General features: G+C 41.9%; 1 protein-coding gene across 1 annotated transcript in view; it reads right to left on the bottom strand.

Moving 5' to 3' along the window:
- Positions 1-1,535: 1,535 nt before the first annotated feature.
- The window catches only part of LOC134210014 (uncharacterized), a 27,587-nt gene continuing 5,197 nt past the window's right edge, over positions 1,536-23,925 (bottom strand). The window contains exon 2 of the mRNA XM_062686039.1: positions 1,536-3,514. Within this exon, the coding sequence (XP_062542023.1) occupies positions 1,536-3,514 (1,979 nt within the window). The remainder of the gene's footprint in view (positions 3,515-23,925) is intronic.

The raw sequence follows: 23,925 nt of genomic DNA, 5'->3' as shown, positions 1-23,925 counted from the left end.
CCTGGGAAGCAGTGTTACGATAGACGGGGATACCTTCGAGGTGGTCGAGGAATTCGTCTACCTCGGATCCTTGCTAACGGCTGACAACAACGTTAGTCGTGAAATACGAAGGCGCATCATCTGTGGAAGTCGGGCCTACTACGGGCTCCAGAAGAAACTGCGGTCGAAAAAGATTCGCCACCGCACCAAATGTGTCATGTACAAGACGTTAATAAGACCGGTAGTCCTCTACGGACATGAAACATGGACAATGCTCGAGGAGGACTTGCAAGCACTCGGAGTATTCGAGAGACGGGTGCTTAGGACCATCTTTGGCGGTGTGCAAGAAGACGGTGTGTGGCGGCGAAGAATGAACCATGAGCTCGCCCAACTCTACGGCGAACCCAGTATCCAGAAGGTGGCTAAAGCCGGAAGGGTACGATGGGCAGGACATGTTGCAAGAATGCCGGACAGCAACCCTGCAAAGATGGTGTTCGCTTCCGATCCGGCAGGTACGAGACGGCGTGGAGCGCAGCGAGCGAGATGGGCAGACCAGGTGCAGAACGACTTGGCGAGCGTGGGGCGTATCCGAGGATGGAGAGATGCGGCCTCGAACCGTGCATTGTGGCGTCAAATTGTTGATTCAGTGTTATCTGTTTAGATGTTAACTAAATAAATGAAATGAAATGAAATGAGGACATGATTCTTCGCTTGGTGAGAATGGGGGCTGGCAAAGGTAGCTGTACCTTGAAGCAGAAAGTGTCTGTTCCCGGTTCCCAAATAAGCCCAAGCGTGCTAACAAACTGCGGATCTTGGAGGTCATGCCATGGCTGGATAGAACGGTCTTCTGGAGGAATATCTTCAAGAACTTCGATTGAGTTGGAAGCCCACTTTTTCATCGAGAATCCGGCAGATTCGAGCATTGCTGATACTTCACGTCGTGTTTGGATAGCGGCTACGACATCGTCGGCTCCGGAAAGAAAGTCATCGACGTAAAAATCATTAGCTACAGGATCAGCGGCGGATGGAAATTGGTTGCCGGAATCAATTGACAGTTGCTGGAGAGTTTTCGTGACGAGATAAGGCCGGAGGCTGTACCGTAGGTTACGGTGTGTAGCTGGTATGTAGCTGGTATGTGGTTATCCGGTCGGATGGATTACTACGCCATTTGATACGCTGCAGTGGTTGATCTTCTTCATGATTGCCAGTACATCTTTTCGATGTCCCCATTTAGGGCGATGCGGTGGAAGCAGAATCGAAGAACGAGTGACAAAAGATCGTCTAGAACGACCGGTCCAACAAGGAGAATTTCATTGAGTGTGCAGCCTGACGTTGTTTGACACGAAGCATCAAACACTACCCTAGTCTTCGTGGTGGTACTTGAGAGCTTAAATACCGGATGGTGGAAAAGGTAACAGTGCAACTTGGTATTGTCAACCGGTTCATCGAGCCATCTAATGTGTCCAAGACGCTCGTAGTCATCCATAAACTGATGGTAGGCTACCTAGGGTCTCGCTCTAGAAGGCGTTCCAAAGCGAGAAATCGACGCTCTGCAATCATCCCTGACTCTCCCAATTCGATTCGGGGATTTTCTGTTCTGGGTAGACGAACGATGTATCGCCCACTTGGATCTCTGAAGTGATTGTAGCGTAGAATGCTTCACAAATCCTTTCGGAAGCGGAGTGTACGGATTGTTTGGGAATCGTCTCGATCTCCCAAAACCTTTGGAGAGTGGCATCCAGTTGGGCGTCAGAACTGGATAGCTGACACGCTACTGGCCCGACAGGTGCTGGTGATGTCGAGCCACATAAGGTCCAACCGAAATGGGTTTCGATGAGGTAGGGCAAGCCAGGACCCAGGGAAACTTTCTTGCCCGTGTGGAGATCCCAATATACTTCGCCGCCAATGACGAGGTCGATTTTGTTCGGGGCATAGAATAACGGATCGGCTAATTCGACCTTGGGAAGTTTGCAGGAGGAAAGCTTGACTTCGATAGTAGGCAAATTGGCGGTGGGGTGGTCGATGACGAAGAAATGAAGTTTCGTGGAGAAAGTTCCTACTCTGGAACAGACTGTGGCGGCGATGGCACGATGCAACTTGCGATGGGATTGGCCAATTCCTTCAACGGATACATCGACTTTGGATTGAGAGATGGCAAGGAGATTGGCAAGCTCTGATGACATGAAGTTCGACATTGAACCGGAATCCAACAGAGCTCTTGCTTCGAAAGCCTTCCCGTGATCGTCGACAACTTTGAGCGTCTGTAGGAGAACCGTGCTGGCTTGTGATTGAACCGAGATGCTAACTTGTTGGGAGGCGGAAGACGGTCCCGGAATGGCCAGCAGGGCAGAATTGGACATCACGTCATGGGGTTTCGACATCACGGCAGGAGCAGCAGAAGACTCAACAGTCTGGATGGGATCGTGCAGCAATGTATGGTGGCGATCGCGACACGTTCTGCAGGAAAACTTAGATGAGCAGCTTCTAGCATTATGGCCGGTTCGGAAACAATTCCAGCAAAACTTCCTTTGGGATATCAGCTCTCTTCTTTGGCTGACGGGCATCTTGGCGAATGTTTGGCACTGGAATAGAAAGTGCCGTTCGGAGCAAGCGAAACATGATGGAACGTTTGATTTACTATCGGATGATACCACACTGGCGGCGAACTTGGACGAAAGCTGCTTTTTTGGAGGCAAAATATTGCCGGCCACCTTTGCTTGGCTGGGTTGGGAACGATGGGACATATCAGATGCTACGGACTTCAGGATGCGCACACGCTGGTACAAAAACTCAACTAAATCGTTGTATTTGACGTCATCATCCTGGCTGGTTTTCTCCTCCCACGCACGGAGAGAAGCTGGATCAAGTTTGTAGGAGAGGATATTCACCAGGGGGGTGTCCCAGTGGTCGATGGGTTCATTTAGCTTGGCGAGGGCCTTCACTTGGCGCTGAAACTCATCCACCAACTCATACAGATCGTTGGCGGATTCTTTTTTGACCGCCGGTAGGTCATAGATGCTACTGAAAAGCTGTTTCTTGAGAAAACGACGATTGTCATACCTTTTGAGTAGAGCCTCCCAGACGGCACCGTAATTATCGGCTTCGATGTCTACGGTCTCGAAAGGTTTACGTGCCTCTCCTTCGAGGGACTGGAACAGGTACTGCAATTTGGCTACAATTGGAATGTCGGCGTTCGAGTGCACCATCGATGTGAAGGTGTCCCGAAAGGACAGCCACTTCGAGAAATCCCCAGCGAATTTGGGAAGATCAATTTGTGGCAGTCGAAGATGGAAGTTGCCCGGAACAGCTGGTGTTGTATTGAGCACACTTTGGTTGTGATCCTCTGCACGTTTGGACAACAGAAAACCTTTAGCTACACAATATCTGGCCTCAAACCCAACTCGCTCCGCTAGATGCGTGTCCAAATTCTCCGCATCATCGCATTTTTCGATTTCCGCTTGCACCTTGAGGAAGTCTCGGTACACTCTGTCCAGTCCTTCAAGTCTAACAGAAATCTGACAATTATCACGGTTTTCTTCGTAGTGTTTAACAAAATGTTCTACTCCAGTACAATGGGCTATCAGTCCTTTCCTCACTACGCTCAAATCGGTTAACTTTGCTCGCGCTTTTGTCCGGCATTTTTGCACCGATCTAGGACGGAACGATCGCGAACGAAATTGATTTTCTCCTTCCCGACGTGGACGGTACGATTTTGCTCCTTCCCGACGCGGACGAATTGCGCGGAATACGTCGCGATTACGCGGATTGGTGCAAACACTATCGTTTGAAGAGTCACTGCTATATCATTCACTCCTTCCTTGCCGCCACCAAGGATAACGCAATGAGATTGCGACCGAAATTTTAATTTGTGTCTCACTTCACTGAATTCGACCAGGCTAAAAACAGCACACTTTGTTTCTACTGCCTATACCCAAGCCACGCTCAGCTACAAAGCTGCTTCAGTGTCGATTTTCACACTATTCTTCCCCACGGGGACCGTACAATGCCTAGATACAAATGGCACGGTGACTATTCACTGATCGCACAATTGGAATCTGGCGCGCTTCAAATATCCACACTTTGTAGTCACTCTACTATGGCGTAATTTCACGGCCTATGTGCCGACTTTCAGTGGTCACTCGGACCCGGAATTTGGTTCACACACTCACTTAATTCCTTCTGACCGGGGTATCCTCCGATCCGGCTCGAAGGACCAATGACGACGCCCACAGGGTTGTTCGCTGGACCGAAGGTTTTTCTTCACCGCAATAAACGGCAATCAGTTGACTAAATGAGTGTGAACTTCTCGGAAAACACTACTTTCTTTGTTCTTTAACCAGAACGGAGTTTAGTAGCACATTTCCACTCCTTGTGTGTCTTACACTTCGAACCGAATATTGCTTTCCCACTTTTCGGATTTAAAGTCGCGGATAAGCACTTGCTTTCGGAATTGTTAGAGACGATTCGAATTTAGGGTGGAATTTGTCGCGCACGATCGTTTATTCTTAACCGTATAGATCGACGAGTTGGAATGTACTGTCTCTTAACGAGATGATCAACGGACTCATCGGCTATCTTAATGTATATGGATAGTGGTCAGATAGGAACATTATCTCTTCTCTCGTATTTCAGGCAATACATTGGCTTATAGAGAGAAGTATATAACATGGCAAGTTACATATGTATAGAAGTAGTATAAATTCACAGCATTAGGGTGATAACAAGAATATTAGATCGAACTTATCTAGCAGATTCAAATCATAGGCTTATACACCCTTTTTTGAATGAATGCGACTGTCCGGTACAACGCGAAGAAAGGGGTGATGCGAATAAAGTAAGAGAGGAGATAATCCCTTCATTATACCTGGCCCATTATCTCACTACTCAATTTGCACTCCTTATTTTTTACAGAGAGAAGTGAGAACTGATGAGCGAGAAATGAGATGCATCCCTTCTCACTCTTCATTTCACTGTAAAAAGTAAGAAGCGCGAAATGAGTAGTGAGACGTCTCACTTCTCACTCCTCATTTCTCACTTCTCACTGTGAAAAGTGAGTAGTGCAAAGTGGGTCACTTCACGCTTCTCATTTTTTATAGTGAGAAGTGAGAAATGAGGAATGAGAATTGAGACGCTTCTCTTCTCACTCCTATTTTCTCACTTTTTTAATGATCTATTCGATAAAATGTCTTATTCAGCCAAATGTCCTATTCGGCAAAATAACCCTTTCGGCCAAATGAGCCTTTCGGCCAAATGAGCCTTTCAGCCAAACGACCCTTTCGGCCAAACGACCCCTTCGGCCAAATAAACCTTTCAGCCAAACAACCCTTAAGGCCAGATGGGTTTCGGCCTAATGGTTTGTTCGGCCTAGTGACATCAACACGGCTCTTAGGTGGATGTTGTTTCAACACACTTGGGAGGAATGATTCTTCTTACTTCTTGGGACGAGTGATTGTTGATTTCGAAAGATATATGTTGTGATTTTAAATGTATTTTCATGCACATATTTGGAGCATGCAAATAGACGTAAAACTTAATCGATCTCACTATTCTTTTAAATCGAAATAAATGTAAACGGTGCTTGCTTGTAAAATTCAATCAAATTTAATAGAATATCGAATGCTAATTCGTTTGATGGGATAAGCTGCAATTTTACACGTCGTTGAATTTTCAAAATTATTTGCTGTGTTTATATTACAAGCAATTTTGCTTGGGTCGAATAAAGTTATCATGCAAACAAATTGAGAAAATCAAAACTTCTCATTAAGCGTGGAGTGGACTCTAATTGGATGCATGTAAGATACAACCGGGTCAACATTTTGTCCATTTTACTCGAGACTTTCGCTGGTTTAAATGAGATATTGTGGACATTTATCATCGTTTTTTGCTGTTGGGCGTCGAAACCAAAAGTAAGCAAGCCGGCCAGCAGGTGGAATCATTTTGGTTGGAGCTGCAATATATGAAGATTCATAACGATAAATGTTACCTGTATATCAATGTGGTGCAAATACAATTTAAAAAAAAAAGATACAGATAAGAAACACCAATGTTGCTGGTGATGCACAATTTTTCAGAATAAAATATTTCAAACGCTATGATTACATTTCCGTTATTCAAAATATGTCTGCTTTGAGGCGACGTATAAAAACAGTTACTTACTTACTTACGGATCCTGTACTCATAATACATATACATATGTACATATAAAAACAGTAGCGCTCATTTATTGCAATCAAAACACTTGAAACGTGAAACAACCCCGCCTCTGCTCGATACCGATTCTTCAACCTTTTTACGCTATAGTCGTCAATGCATAAGCAACAAACGAAATGGCCTTTGATGGATGGCGAAAGTGTGAGGTTCACTTTCGAATGGCGATAATTTGGTGAAACTGAAGAGAAGAAATCCAGACGCGCCGTGGATGATGGACCCCAAAAATAGATACACGTGCTGCCCCAGCAGCCGCGGCGCAGTCACCGATATTCTGAGATTCTGTAATGGTGGGGCAATTAAGCTTCTGGTTTTGCTCCGGCCCCATAAGTGAGTCTGCGAGGGTGGCCTGCTAGAAATCCACCGCCGTAGACCTCCGCCGCGTGGTAAGAAATTTATCGCTTCTCAGCACTTGAGGCAATTATCATCAAATCTGCCTTTTGGACCTACGCACGCGGACCGAACACTACCAGAGTCAACCGGAGCGGCGGCAGCAGTAGCCAGTCGGATCGCGCCGATTCGGGCATGAAAAATTGCAATCACATGTTTGTTAGCACATTTTCAGTGCAATTATCGTCTGCTACAAATTATTTCTTTTCCAGTGGCGTGGAGCTGGCAGTTGAAGCGTTGGTGTCTTTTCGGAAAACATGCCGGGAGTCGTGATCTGTGACTGTGACTGCTCCCGCCGCCATCGATTGTGCTCTTCGGGTGGCGTTTCAATTTAATGACTTCCCGTCCCAGACGGTTGCGCTGCAATTTTGTTGTTTTATGGAGTTTCACGTTGAAGATCTGACGCTCGAATGCATTCATACATATTAACTCGCTAATCATGAAGGATTTTTTTTGAAAATGTTGACCGTATCCCATATTTTTATTTGAAGGTAAATGTTCGAAATACAATGCAAATAATGCTAACATTCTAAGGTGTATATTTGTCATCTCGGATTATTCCCGTTAAGTGAAAACAGTAACGAGCTCCAAAACCGTCAACCTTATTAGCATTGAGTATACCTACGTGACAGAATGCAGTCGAGGGAAGAAAATGGATTTGCATTTATGTACACTGCTTTGGCTAAAGCTCTTGAAAAAAAAAAATGGAATAAAGATTCGTCTTCGTTCTAATTGGAATTGATGCAGAGTTGAAACGAGCTGTCGATCATGACGACATCTCTTACAGCAGGTGTGAAAAGGATTTTCATCCAACTATCATCTAACGAACGACCCACTTAGACATCTAATCCCTTGTTTGACCTAATGCCTTTCATCCTTTTTCATATGTTCAATGAAGCGACGCAACAAGTCAACTTCGATATTTGAGATTGATCGAGCACCTTCTATTCGAGAAAAAAAAACTTCGATCAAAACCTAGCAGCAGAACAAATAATAATTCAGAAAGTGCCGTAATCGAGATCTGTTTGATGCCGAAGCTAAGGATTAGAGGTGAAAGTGACAGTTTTATCGTTTTCTTGATGATGGATTAGATTAAGGACATCTGTGGAGTATTCAAGAAAGCATTATAAAAGGAGTCTTCCATTGATGGAGTGTGAGAAAGTCGATGCGCGCCGAGAAGGTGGGCGACGGAACCCAACTCCGACCTGTCAGCGTGAAACTTGAAAGGGTCCCACCTACTGACGGAGTACGGAACGAAGAGACGGAAAGGAAAAGCGATCATTCAAAAGGGATTTTTATGACTATTTTTCCTGTGTTTTCGAGCTATAAATGCGTCATTATGCGCGAGTGTGCGGGGCTTGGAAAGTCCAGAAAAGGAAGTGCGGCGCAAGTTTATGCGTGCCAGTGCCAAGTCAGTCAATGAGTGAGTTGGATGATGTCTCTGCTGCTGGCTCTGTGCGCCCCACCGTATTTGGAGTGTGGAGAGTGAAGTACAAATTACCATAAAGTCGATTTTTATCTGTTCCTTTGAAGGGCATTAAAAATGTCGTAAATAATGAGGAAATGTGGCTTTTGGAGTACGGCCATCGTTTCATTGAAGCGCTCGACCGACGGCGGCGCACGGCCAACCCAAGCACATGCAGTGCCATGCCGGTGTCGGATCTGGTGGCGGAATGCGCAATGAAAGAACTCAGATCTGGGAAACTACTTGCTAATTAAAACTTGTCGCTGCCTCTGGGCACCGGCCCGGAGTGGAGAAAATATGATTTACGACCGGTGGTTCACGACAGTTGTGATATAGTTTCGTCATCGGATATACTGCGGAGAAGTGTTTTCTTGCATTTTCTTTTTCTCGCAGAACTGCACTGATGGAGTGCAGATTCTGAAAAATGGTTTATGGCTTGCAAATTAGTGACACAAAGTAGTCGATAGAGGATCAGAAACCGATCTGAAAAAATGTTAGTCAACATAATTAGGTTTTGGTGAATGTAGTATTCTGATTTATTCAATGTTGCTCTCAAGATATAGAGTTTGTACACATGGTTTATCTGGTCTATCGCACAGCAAGTTATCTGGGTGGTCTCTCTGTTTTCCCACCATGGCGTTAGGTTCCAAAACATCAAGATTAAGCTCATGATTGGTGCATTTTGACGTATCAATCAACGCTGGATTTTAGTGGAACACATCTCGAAATCAATTTCTTTCCTCTCATCATTCTCTCGCCACAATCTCGTTGAGATACGCAGAACTGCTACCATAAATCCAGTCAAAGCGATAGCAATCAGTCGCTTTGGCTCGTAAAATCCGCTGCATTATTGAATCCCTCAACGGAATCATTCCCTCTATCATCGAGAGTCCTTTGTCGGAAGCTACACCTCCCTCCGTTCCCTGTTCCACGCGTCCGCTCCCTACTGGGAAAGGGTGGTAAAAGTTAATTGTAATTACAACAGTTACACAAATTGTACTTGTTCCCTTTCCGACACGTCACCAAATGCCAGATTGTCGTCATCCACCGGCGGAACACCATCAGGAGCAAATCAGAAATACACGATCGGAAACCGTCAAGTGATTTTATTATTCACTCTAATCTGTTTAATTCCTTAACCCCCGTCGCTGCCCCTGCTGGTATGAGACAAAACCCGACTAACTGGTGCTGGTGTTGCAATTTGTGAAACCGACACTGGAACTGTGATAACATCATCGAACGGAAGAACAAACTCGGTAGAGTCAGCTCAGCATTCAGTCAGAGGGAGATTTCCCAGCTCTTCATTTGGATGAAGAGGGAAAATCCTTCCATTGTTCAATATCACTTCATCCCCTAAGGATTCGGCTAATAATGTTGTTTTTATTAGAGTTAGACGGGGGGTGGTGGTGGTTGCGTATATTTAGTTGCGAAGTTTGGCACAGCAGGGAGGAGGGATAGACATGAAGAGTCAAACGGATGCCACTCCGGAGAGTGATATTGAGTCTAGGATGTGGTTACCAGAAGTATGTTCTTTAGTCGAGAATCTTTCTAGACAACCCTATTGAGCCACCCCATAGCGGCAGCAACAGAGAAAAGACTGAGTTCGTAGCCAAGTGTTCATTGGTGTATCCAGAGTTCGTTTATAAACTCGAATATCAGTCTATAAACACTCGAGCGATTCAGTTCTTTTCTAGTAAAACGATTTCTCGTAAATTCAATTATGTGTTGTTCAAAAATTACACAACCTCTTAGAGAGCGGTGAATAACTATCAAACAATTTACCCAAACGACGGCGCTGGATGGTTGAGTGGTAACTGTGACTGCCACTCACCCCAGTGAGCCTGAGTTCAATCCCCGTTGGTATTTTCTAAGACGAAAAATGTCAGACCTTCCCTAAGGTAGGAAGCAAAGCCGTAAGTCATGTCATGATGGGTACGATAAAAAGGTTCCAGGTGAAGTCGTCTTCCTGTCTGTCTTCGGGAGGAAATATTCCTACAGAAAATGAAAGCAACAAAAAATACACCCGCATCAGCAGATGGCAGATTTTAATGCACAAGAACCTTACAGGATAATTTGGTGCTGAGATTTTGGAGAAGGGCCGTTTGGCAAAAAGCTACTAGGCAGAAAAATGTTTGGCCGAATACCCTATTTGGCCGAACAGACCATTAGGCCGAAAGTCATTTGGCCGAAAGGGTCATAAAGCCGAGTAGGACATTGAGACGTCTCACTTCTCACTCCTCATTTCTCACTGTGAATAATAAGAAGTGAGTAGAGAGACGTCTGTCCAGTTCAGCCAAATGTCCTATTCTGCCAAATGTCCTATTCGGCCAAAGGGGAAGGGCCGTTTGGCCGAATACCGTTCGGCTGAATGCTTGTTTGGCCGAATATCCCATTTGACCGAATAGATCATAAGGCCAAAAATCATTTGGCCGAAAGGGTCATATAGTCGAATAGGTCATTCGGCCGACCAGGTCATGTGGCCGAATAGATCATGTGGCTGAATAGGTCATTTGTCTGAATAGATCATTTGGTCGAATGGGACATTTGGCCGAATAGGACATTTGGCCAAGTAGGACGATCAGCCGAATAGGACATTTGGGCGAATAGGATATTAGGCCGAATAGGGCATTTAGCCGAATAAAACATTTGGCCAAATAGGATATTAGTGAGCAGTGAGATGTCTCACTTATCACTTCTAACTTTTCACTGTGAAAAGTGAAAAGCGCGAAGTGAGTAGTGAAACGTCTCACTACTCACTTCGTACTTCTAACTTTTCCAGTGAGGAGTGAGAAATGAGAAGTGGGAATTGAGACGTCTCACTTCTCACTTCTCAATGTGAAACTTCGTGGTGACGACTTCGGTGTCGATGAAATGGAGCGTTGCACAGTGTTTTATTTCGTCATTTTAACGATCGAAATTGAAAAACTCGAAAAGTGTTGATTTTGGATATAAGGTTTGTTCACAGAAGTTTCAAGATATTAAGGAGCGCATCTTTCGATGAAAACAGTTTGATGATTAATCCCCCTAAAAGTGAGTTGAGAAAATTATTTTTCCACCAGAATGAGATAGACACGTAGTGTCTTCCGCAAAGTTGTAGTAAATGTTAATACGAGCAACTTTGCTGAACATCCCGAGTTTCTATCTCTTATATATAACAAACTTAAGTCGTTTTATGTAAAAACCCCATTAAAATCTTATTTTTAATTCTAACTCTTTCCAATGATTTTTCCCATTTTCCGTCTCTTCTACAAAGTTGTTAAACTAGCAAAATTACATGTTTTTGCTGAACATTGTATCATTCCATCTCACATACAACAAAAGTTATCTCTAAATTATACATATGTTTAGAGGTATTTTTAAATCGCTTATTTCATTTTTATACTGACATTGAAATCTTTTGTCGACAAGAGTCTTCTCGAATGCTGTGTTCGTTGGATCCCGTTGTATCAATAGCCAAGAAGTCGAAGGAAGGTGCTTCCAGAAGATACCAAACTATTTTATTGAAAGTGTGAAAGCGATGACAAAGAGAACAACGAATACAAATCCTGTTGAATTTGGAAACAACTTTTCCTTTGGTATTACAAACTTTGCATTTCACGTTATAACAAATGCGGCGATGAAGCTTAGGTTCTATATTATTGATATAACAAACTTAACATGGTTTATGAGGAAATCCCCTTAAAATCATTCTTTTAACTTAAACGTCTTCTACAAAGTTGTCAAACTAGCAAAATTACATGTTTTTGCTGAACATTGTAACTTTCTATCTTTTATAAAACAAAAGTTATTCAAATATTATGATTTTTCATAGGTTTACAAGTTTTTAACACAGCATTCGAGAAGACTCTTGTCGACAAAAGTTTTCAATGTCAGTATAAAAATGAAATAAGCGATTTTTAGCATATCGTGAAGAAATTTGCGACTTTTTGCAATTAAGGGAGTAATCACCAGTAAAAATACCTCTAAAAATATGTATAATTTAGAGATAACTTTTGTTGTATGTGAGATGGAATGTTACAATGTTCAGCAAAAACATGTAATTTTGCTTGTTTAACAACTTCGTAGAAGAGACGGAAAATGGGAAAAATCATTGGAAAGAGTTAGAATTAAAAATAAGATTTTAATGGGGTTTTTACATAAAACGACTTAAGTTTGTTATATATAAGAGATAGAAACTCGGGATGTTCAGCAAAGTTGCTCGTATTAACATTTACTACAACTTTGCGGAAGACACTTCGTGTCTATCTCATTCTGGTGGAAAAATAATTTTCTCAACTCACTTTTAGGGGGATTAATCATCAAACTGTTTTTATCGAAAGATGCGCTCCTAAATATCTTGAAACTTCTGTGAACAAACCCTATATCCAAAATCAACACTTTTCGAGTTTTTAAATTTCGATCGTGAAAATGACGAAATAAAACACTGTGCGTTGGCGAGACGTCTTCTGCCTAAGTTCGATTGCGGGGTCTAAGCGATTATGATAGGAGTTTGACTGATCAGGGTAATTATGCTACGTTTCGGCTATGCAGTCTCAGTAATCAAACGATAATTTTGATTTTATCCCAACGTTTCGACCACTTTTCGGGTCTTCCTCAGGGGAAAGGCGGTGTTATCGTTTTTCGTTTGGTTTTGGTTGAACATAAAATTGTAAGTGTCAAGTTTGTGGTGTACATCAGTATAGCTGAAACGTAGCATAAGGGGTCTAGGCGTTTCAATTTCGTCTACAGTGGCAAGGAAGTAGTGCGCCGGCGAGGCACTTCCATTGTGGTACGATTACCACGTCTAGGCGTTCCGGTTTCGTCGATGGGCTTGACAAATAAGGTTATTATACAATCAAGCCATGTGGTGAATTTTAAATGGCGGTCCGCGAGGCTTGGGGAGTGGAGTTTTCCCTAGAATGTCCGCAGTAGCGAATGAGGAACGGGAGATATTTTCGAAGATGGCGTTCCGGCGTGGATAGGCGGCGATGGACCCAAGCAGCACAACTTGGTTCACTACTGAACAATTCACTTTGTTGCAACTACAGTGAACGTTCGCTAATTGGGTTTTTTCTACTTGGGGCGCTTTTTAGTTGGGGGTTCGCTCATTGGGGCGGAACCCAATTAAAAAGCAATAAACGTCAGAATGTGATGTCAAAAACGCGTTGACGTTTTGTTTTCGTGTTTGGAGGGATCGATATTTTCTGGCGCGTAAAGTTTTCCTTTGTTCAATGCAAAAAGTAAACAACATTGACGCTTGTCAAAACGCCCCAATTAACGAACGGCATTCGCTAATTGGGGTAAGGTTGAACCCCAATTAGCGAACGATCACTGTATTTGGAAAGAAACAATCTTTGTGTATGTGACATCAAATATAACTCTCTTGCAATCTAAAACGCGCAAGGGGTGGAGCCTACGGAAACATCCTTCGATTGCAGTAGAATTTTAACAATGTTGCAAAATACTACAGCAGAACAAAATTAAATAGAAATACAAAACTGGATTCGATTTATGGGTCTTGCGATTGATAGTCCTGCACTCTACCACAGCAGGAGGTGGCAATGATGAACTGCTGGCCGATAATTCGGTCTCTGACTGAACCCACGAGGGAAGTGGGGATGGATCGAGCTCAAACTCTTGCTTTCAACCTGCTCTGATCTGACGGCGCAACGAACGGACACAGCAGCTTAGCTACTAGCGGCTCCGCTAGCACGTGGACACAAACTTCTATCACTTCCCTAACTTTTCGTTCCGACCAGGAGCTCTCGGACCGCGTAGACTGTGGACCGGAGACTGTTCCAAAATTATCACACTTCTTGGGCGTAACCGCCAGGGAAACCAGTTTGAGCTCCAATGATTTGGAGTGAATTCACTTTTCGCAATGGCCACTATACTCTTCGTATGGACGAATGCTGATGTTACCGGTTTGGTGATCTCGACTGTCCTGCCGTTCACTCTCCCGAACATCGAGTTACTTCCCGCAATCCGAACAAACGTATCACCTTCTTCCATTCGCTTTGATTTAATTTCGTGGATCTCTAGCCCACTCAGTCACCCATTTTTGCTGCTCTTACCAAGTGCGCCTAGCGCTTTCATTGACAGTCCATGCGTATCCATCCAAATTGGGGCAGCGGTTAACTGAACATATATTTCCATGTTCCCGAAATCATAATTTTTCAAATAACTCAATGTTACCCACCGGTAACAGTCCCATCCGACCAAATGCCCAATTCAGCCGAATGACTTATTCGACCAAATGATTTATTCAGCCGAATTACCTATTGGCCAAATGACCTATTCGGCCCAATGGCCTTTTCGACTATATGACCCTTTCGACCAAATGACTTTCGGCCTAGTGGTCTGTTCGGCCAAATGTCCTTTTCGGCCAAATGACCTATTTGGCAAAATTTCGTATTCGACCAAATGATTCGGCCAAACAATTTTCAGCCTAGTGGCCTTTGGCCAAATGGCATTCGGCCGAATGCTATTCGGCCAAACGACCCTCCTTTGTTATATACATACCCGTCAGTTCAACACACTTCGTGTCAAGCCAATGTGGTTTCATGAAAACTTAACCTCGCCACCTTAGAACGATCTGTTTGGGTGCATAACAAGGATTGCAGAATTCTCTCTCAATTGATAATTAATAACGATAAACGAGCAGCGTAAGGCTTTTTCGATTATAACAAGACATGAAAAAAATGCTCGTCACCTGATAAACTGGGTGTTATGTGTCCTGTCCGTTGTCTAGGTGTTAACTGTTCAATTTGTACGACCTCTGGTCGAAAACGGTGTTCCTGTCATTAAAAAAAAAGGACGGATTTGGATGTGGGATGTCTGTGTGCTTGAGTGCACAAAGTTGAACACATTTTTTGGCACTTATCCTTATCCGATCTTATTGGGAAATCCTATTGAGGTTCCCCAAACACACATGACGCGACAGTCGCGACGCGATTCCAACCCTTATATATTTTTTTTGGTGATTCGATTATCCGGAGTGACGAGTCTGACCTGTATTCCTGGATGAATTTCTAAAAAAAATCGAACGAATTCCAAGAATTGTTTCCTAGAGTTTCCGATGGGATTTCTTTGAAAAAAAAATCCTGAAATAATTGCCAAAGCACTTTTCTAAAAACAAGTTCGAATGAATTCCTAATATTCGACGATATTTATTAATAAATATCGACCAAATTTCCGAAAGAGCCCCAAAAGTAATTTCTAAAAGAATTTCCGAAGAAAAAGAAATCTTTAAAAGAACCCCCCGAAAAATACATTTAGTAGAGACGCATGTATTCCTTAAGTACTTACTAAGTTTTTAATGGATTTTAAGAATTCCATCTTCGTATCTTTGAAGGAGTATCTTCCTTTTCCAAAATACATTCTGGGTTTTTCTTCGAAGCAATTTCCTCAGAATTTTCCGAAAGAGTCTCTGGGAAAAAAAATCTTAAGCTATTCTCAAAGGAATGCCCAGAAAAATTAAAAAAATGTTTCAAATTCCTTTGGGAATGCGTTCGGAAACTCTAGAACGAAATCCTTCCGAAAAATGCCTGATGGAGTACCTGTAAGAATTTCTGAAAGCATTCCTACAGGAACTCCGGAGGAGTTTTTAAAAGAATTCTTAGATTTTTTTTAAATATATGCATGAAAGAATTTCTTTCGTTCACACCGCGAAAATCGGACGACTGCGGTGGGCCGGGCACATGTAGCCAGAAAGTCGGACAGTAACCCGGTGAAAATGGATCTCGAGAACGATCCGATGGGCACCAGAAGGCGAGGTGCGCAGCGGTCAAGGTGGATCGATCAGGTGGAAGATGACTTGCGGACCCTCCGTAGACTGCGTGGTTGGCGACGTGTAGCCATGGACCGAGCCGAATGGAGAAGACTCTTATATACTGCACAGGCCATTTCGGCCTTAGTCTGAATAAATAATAATAATAATGAAAGAATTTCTAGATGACTTACCAGATTAATGGTATTTTTACGAAGAAATGTCTGGAGAATTTTCCGAAGGAATTCATGAAATATCACCTGCATGACTACCCTAATTTGTAAAGAAACTTCCGAAGAAAATCCCCAAGGAATTCATGAGAATATCCGAAGAAAAATAATGACGAATCGATTGCAATCCCGACGTATTTGGTTTATTTTTGGATGAGCAAATGAAATTGAAACTGTAAAAATGCCATCTTCAACAGACGTTATAGTTTTAAAAATTCGAACAGTTTCGTCGGAAAATTTATAACTGGAATACTGCTCAGTTGTATTTTTGCACGAATTTGCAACAGAATTTACTCGAGTTTTATTTCGTTCAAAACAATAGAAGATGACGTCTTCAGGTTCAAAAATACTATTTCATCGACATCATAACAGTTTGACATTTGAATTGGCCTCAGAAGCTTATTTTTTTGTTTTCTAGTATAAAACATGTGCAGCTTATAACTGCTACTGAGAGTGAAATCAGTAATGATTCTGTTTGGTTGCAAATTTTCGAATAATATTCTAGTTTGAATATGAGCCAAAATAGAACAAACTCACAGGCTTCCCCAGCAGTGTTCTATTCATGTTTGATTTTTTTCCATTAAATGAAATGATTATGTTGCTGCTGAGGAAGGCGCGGTAAATGCAAAGTGGATTGATCCGTAAATAAAATGACGCATTCATGCACCAAAACAATTGAAAAATATTTGAATCTCGTGATTTATTCGTGGTTCAAATCTGCAGAAAATAGAACTGAGCGGTATAACAGTTTTAAGCTTTTGAATCTCGACTGTTATACAAAATGAATCTTGAGCCACTGCTGGGAAAGTGCATGATTCAGATACATATTCAAACTGACAGCCCCGAACGATTTGAATCACTGCTGATTTTACTCTGAAGATGCATTTCTTGTTCTATATCTTTGACAGTTATAAAATGTAAAACTCGGGAAATAAATATAACTTTAACTGTAACATTACTAAAGAAGCCCTAACGAAGTTAGTGAAAACAAGCGACAGAACGGGCGCGTTAGTTTATAGTTCTAATGTGAAAAACACCGTAGTTGTAAGTAATTAATGTTATATATTGTCCTTTATTAAATAAAATGTATATAGGGGAAGTGCACCGGTTTTGGCCAACTTAGTGCCTAATTTGGCCAACCCTGGAAAATACATATTTTTCCAAAATAATCGATCAGTTGAAAGCAGCGTCGAACTGTGAGGGATATATCTTTCGATGGAACTAATAAAACCCTCGCAAATTGCCTTATTTTCGGAATTATTCGCAAAATTGGCCAAATTAGGAACATGGTCAAAACCGGTACAGTTCCCCTAGCTTTAATGAAATGTATTGATTTGCCCTGCCTAATGTCCTGTTTTCAACAATTCATTTGTAAATTTCTTGTGTAATACATTTGGAAATTCCTCCAGAAAAAAAAAACTCCAGAGAATCATTCGGGCGCTCTTCTAGGAATAACTGGAATAACTTGCCAAAGCAGATTCGATTGGTAACGGGGAATCGACTGATATCCTATAGTTATTGACTGGTTATAGAACAACTTCTCGCAAGGGCAGCTGTTGTATAACTGGTAATACGTCCGTGCACCTAATGGAAAAGTTTGGTTCAAGTCCCACCAGCAGCCGATTTTTTTCGCTATATATCATAAAAAACACCTTAAATTGCAAACTTAACTATGTGTGTCGAAACTGAACATCTTTTCCAAAAAAGCAATTCCCTTAAATGCGTTCTACCTACACATCGACTTCAAGGCCGCATATGAAACAATCGATCGAGATCAGCTGAGCTATGGCAACGAATGCACGAACACGAATTTCAATGCAATGATGGATCGGGTTATTTGCATAGTTTGATTGTCGCATTATCGAGTCCCTTCGAAGCAAGGTGATGGTCTTTCGTGTCAACTATTTAACACCGTTTTGGAGGAAGTAAATATTCGAATTTGGTTTGATTAAATTAGTTTGACGGTGTACAAGAGAACGGTATGCGAAAGCAAATAATAAACCACGAGCGCGCCCAAATCTACGACGAATCCAGTATTCAGAAGGTTTCGAAAGCTGGAAGGATACGATGGACAGGACATGTTGCAAGAATGCCGGACAACAGCCCTGCAAAGATGGTGTTCGCTTCCAAACCGGCATGTTCACGAAGGCGAGCGTGGGAGGCATTTAGTGTTATCTATTTAGATGTAAGCTAAATGAATGAAAGTGTACCAATTGAATTTTTGATAATAATTTTCATAAGATTCGAAGTGTATCACTTGAACATTGCCACCCTGTACATGCTTCCAGCTTACTTTCTGCTGATTTGCATGCTTCAACGTCCGATATTTCACTGCACTGTAAGCAACAAAGCGGCCAAATATTACCAAGCAAATTCAATCTCTTGCTACACCCATGGATCTACTCTGGGAATTGCATGCGTTTTCTCCATCGAAAGCCAGGCAAATGTATTGCACCGAAATAAGTGTGATTTTGTTTAATTTTATTACCTTTCGAAGTTATAAATTGAAATCGGTTTCCCGGGTTCTTCCTTCTGTCAGAGCCGCATGCAGAGAGGATACCAAACGACGACGATTCAATCGAGCGAGGATAACAAGTGCGTGTGCGTGCTTTGGCACTTGTTCGTCCCTGGCGGTCTTTTACCAGGGCAGATATGGCCATCGCCGGCTAAACCCACCGGCAAACACACAAATAAAATGCTCGTTAGGTCCAGGCACAAATAAAAGGGAACACTGCATCAACAGCAGCAGCAGCCGACCGACTGCAATTTCCCACTTTCATTCAATCGATCCTGCACAGGCCTTTCCCTAGGAGCAACAACGCTCACATCCTGCAGCGTCATCGATGCGGGACGACAAGGCTGCGAGGGTTTTCGTTCGATTCGAGCTCGGATTGTGCCGAATCTTATAGGGCTTATGGATAATAGAATGTCGAAATTTATTATCAATTATTTTGCTTTGATAAACCCAGAAACAAGTGTAACTAATTTTATTGCCCCTGCTGGTGAGCCGCTCTCACTGCAGGGGTTTTGTCGGTGGATGTGTAGATAGAAATGCAGTTACTGCAGCAATAGAATTGATTGAGACGTTTTTTTTTCTAATTGGGATGATGATTGAATGATTATTTTATAACTTATCACACTTAGTACCTATTTAGCAATGTAGTTGGCCGTCAATGTGATGTAAAATTCAACGAAACTAAAAATCATCTTCAATCATAAACAAATGCTCCTTTGCACCAGGCGAAGCAAATAAGATTGGTGAACTCTTTTCCTTAAAAGCATCTTTCAACTCTCAATCGGTGGTCCAGATTCCACCGTTCTGTATGACTGCGGACACATGTTTATAGCTTAATTAAATCCTAAATAAATGTATCAATCTCTCATTTATCACTTCCTCGTTTTCGTGTCCCTTCGCACATGTCTGGTGAGCCCGAAATAAAAACACGCGTAGTTCCGCAACCCACCCACCGTCAGCGGGCATATTTTTAGTTGGTCGCCTAATTTACATGAAAATAACTGTCAAAAGTGCCATAACGATATCTTTCAGCTCCGGCACCGCGACTGCCAGCATCCATGCCCCGTGAAAAAAAATGTAGCAGCACAGCGTCTTCTCTTCCCCCTCGCGCCCACATTGGACCACAATCGGAACGAAAGTACATCTGTACCACGGCGCAGCAAAAAACAGCAATCCAAACAAACCTAGCAGCCAGGCTAGAATGCCACCATGCTCGTCGCAGGGTACAGTGGGGAATTGAAGAATGAAAGCTTGATAAAATTCATAAAACAATACGATTTCAAATGTTTCGTTTGCTTGTATAAAGATTTTTTTTGCAATTCCTGTTTATAATACCTGGTTTACAGTTCGTCTTTGAGTGATAAAACGGAAACATTGGTTGCATAAAATCCTTTATAGCACTCATTTGGGTGCTATAATGAAAACCAACATCGAAATAGAAATTACATGAAGATATATTTCGCTGAATTAGCTTGCGATAGTGTTCAAATAGCTTAGCTGAGTTAGCAGAGCAGGACAGTCTTGATCGTTTCACCTCAAGCGGTTCTATTTGCAAAGGACGGCAACGTTCCACGTACGGTGGCAGGTCTCTGAGTCGGCCTGAGGAAGTGCTTACAAAAAACTTTTTTGAATAGCTTCTATTCGGGTGATCTAGCTTACGTGGAACGGGCTCTTTACGACAGCATTCGACTCAAAATTGATCGTACCAGCGACCAGTAGAGGGCTTTGAGACAAAATGGATCACGGAACTCGTCTGCAATATGTTCAAAAAGCCCAATTGTCGGTTTTGCGATTTGCGATGTAGTGAACTTGAAAGGTAAGCCCATGTCCAAGATAACGCGAGATCCTTCAGATGCTGCACTCGAGTAAGACTACGTCCAGAAAGGCTATAGTCAAAGATGATCGGATGTTATTGCGGGAAATGATGTTGCATTTTCGATACTTAGACACAACAAATTACGCGAACACCAATCTGCGAAGGTATACATATGTTGTAGCTCCAAGCAGTCTGAGTCACATTTTATTATTTTTAAATTTTCGTGTCATCTGCATAAAATAAGCGACAGCTGGCAGGTAACAACAGCGAGACATCGTTTATGAAAATCGAGGAGAGCAAAGGGCCAAGATTACTGACCTGCGGAACTCCCTGAGTTGTTGAAGAATGCTTCAGACTGACAAACCTATCTTAACCCGTGCCGAGCAGTTCATCAGATAGGACCGGAAAAAAGCACAGGGCTTGATGAAACGACAAGCTTCTTCAATTGCGAGAAGGATCTCATGGTCCACTGTACAAATGCCGCTCTCAGGTCCATATACGCAGGCTCAGTCTGCCACCTAGAATAGCGGTTCTCAACCACGTAATCTAGGGTACCTTCCTGGCCCCTGTGGGTTCCTCGAATAAAATGCGTAATGATGGACGTATTACACCAATAAAAACATATAATTATGTTGTACACCCAAGAAAACCGAACGATCAGAGAATTCCCTTAGCAACAACCACCGACCCACATCAGAATAAGCACATCAGCACCTTTGACCGGACGTCGACCATCGTGCCATGCAGAGACCATTCCCTGAATTGCAGATCATCAAGTTTTATATTAGTAGGGCCCAATCAATCGAGTCTAGTCAGTTAGTATTCAGTTCCCATTCTAGATAGTTAATCAGTGACTTAGTTCGTGAATTAATTGTATCTTAATTTAGTAATGAGTAAATAAATTGTTTTTTACTCACACCCGGTCCTCCGACTGTTTTTGCAGCCGTACGGCGTTAAGTAAAGTGAAGGTAATAAAGTGCTGGTGGTTATACTAACAAATTCCCACCAAGTGTGATCCGGAGAAGCAGCCACTACAAGATAGAGCAGTCGCATCCATCTCTTTGTGATTGTTAAAGGAAGACGACTCGAGGTCACCGCCGCCAACTTTACCAACACTCAACGACCGAACCATCAGGTAAGTGAATCTTTTTCCTTTTATTAAAAGTGTAAAAGTGATACTTCCATTCTGGAGAGGCTACAAGATAGACCTCCCAGACAGTGCTTATTTGAACAGAGTCATACCACAAGATAGGTGTTTTTGAAGAATTTAGTAGCAAATTTGAATAGTGCATACTACAAGATAGGTGTATATTCTACCTTTTCGTGGAAAACTACAAGATAGAGCCCACGATCCCATATTGAATGCCTAAAGTTAATAAGAATAAGTCTCGCCCTACACAGAGCTAGGCAACTTTTCATTCTATTCTAATTCAAACGATTCGGAATCAGAGGATACCCAATCGGACTATTCAGAGGAATACTACACGACCCTTAAAACCGATATTCCATTATTGTGCTTTTTGTCGATAGACGAATTAATATGGAAAACTTAGTTAAAGATATCACACGAGCTTAGCACCTAGCTCAAACACTGCATATCATTCAACAAACTCAGAACGAACAACAACAAACCCTGAATGCGCTAACTCAGCAAAACGGTACTTCAGGAACATTAGTCCGACGGAGAATAGTGCACTAACCTGATTCCGTCAAACGTTTAACGACTTTTAGAATTCTGATCCCATAAGCGATTCAGTCTTTCGATGGCAATAGAAAACAACTCTCAATTGGATACAAAATCACAGAAAAACTCTTAACGCATTTAAACCGCAGTATCCGACCAACAATTTGAAATGTCCATGGCTATAATAAACAAAATTGAGGGCCGAAGAAGACATAGATGTCTTGCAGGCAATCCTCAGTCTTTTCAGAAATTAAAGACATTCGTTGCCCCTTGGTGACAGACAAGAATTGTCCACATACAAATGCCAACTTTGGCAAAAATAAATGATAGAAGGGTTAGTATCCAGCGATACTACCAAAAGACAAAGGAAATAGTACAAAATATTAAAATTATTGCTAAACAAAATCAAAAGTATCGAGATAATTGGGATGCAATATGCGACTTTATAGACGCTGACGCATTAGCCGCTTTTATAGCTGGATTAAAAGAACGTATTTTGATATGCCCAGGCAGCACGTCCAAGACTTGAAGACGCTTACGCCTTCTTATGTAAATTTAGATCCCAGGAAATCACCGCTCAAAACATCGACCGAGCAAATCCGAAATTTTATAAGAATAATAATCTACAGTTGAAATAGAAACCAAATTCGTTCGCTCAGTAAATCCAACACTTCCTCTAGCCAGAGTACTGATAGCAATACGCATAAACATACTTCCAAAAGTTCATCCTATGGATACACAATCTTCAAATAGTAAACTAACCCTCAATAGGAGACAGATAAATAATAATGAATTAGAGGAACCCCAATAGATGAAGTTAACGTTAGTGCTTTAGAAGATGAAACGGAGCTTCCATAAATTTTGGCAAACAGCTTCGAGAACCCTGATAACATGAATTTTTACCTATATAAGTTGCAAAAATTCAAAAACTAATGCAGAATTGAAATTACTCTAGACACGGAGCGAACAAAATGTTTTGAGACCAGGCATAATTCCAAAGACACAAAACACATTAAAACTACTATAAAAATATTTCAGGATACTCAATTAATCGAAAAGGAAAATTAATTTTAGGACATAATCTTCCAAACAAACATACTACGAAATGAAATCATAATTTTTTGAGAATTGTTGGTTCCGAATTCAGCCAAAACTAAATCAACCATCGATTTTTAAAATTGTACGTCACAATAAACGGATTAAAATTGGTTTTCGAAATTTTATCCCACGGCTAAATCCACCACACCATCACCATCGATACAAAACTGATGGAGACTGGTTTTCCCTAACACCTCAAAAGTTAACAAACAAATTATAATTAAACCAGGCCTATATAATTCATGCAATAGTAAATCTACTATTCATGTTAGACTACATGTAAAGAATTCAAGGAAAATCACCAAAAATTGGATTAAGAGTAAACAATTTCGAAACCATTACTCCTATTCCAATTAGTTCGAGAACAATCTGAGTTAGATGCAATCAATGAGCTTATCCGTACTCAGCATCTTCGAAATTAGAGAAACATGAACTTTTATCAGTATACCACAACAACAGCAAGTTTTATTGAAAAAGATGAGAAATGAGTGGCCATCAAACACAAAATTATTACTAAGGATGATGAACCGGTATACACTAAATCTTATCGCCCCTCATCATTTTAAGGCAGATGTTGAAGAACAAGTTAGAGACATGTTGGAAAAAGGAATTATCCGCCATTCTACTAGTCCTTACTTTCACCAATTTGGGTTGTAAGAAAACGAGCTTGGGAAAACGAAAAGTCAGAGTTGTGATCGATCACGTAAATTGAATGAAAAACGGTAAATGATAAATTTCCCATTCCTCAGATCGAGGATATTTTAGATAGCACGTAATCAACGAAGTAATACCAT

The sequence above is a fragment of the Armigeres subalbatus genome, chromosome 2 (assembly GCF_024139115.2).
Source record: "Armigeres subalbatus isolate Guangzhou_Male chromosome 2, GZ_Asu_2, whole genome shotgun sequence".
NCBI lineage: Eukaryota > Metazoa > Arthropoda > Insecta > Diptera > Culicidae > Armigeres > Armigeres subalbatus.
Note: the sequence above shows the minus strand (reverse complement) of the source record. Positions and strands in the feature narration are given on the sequence as shown.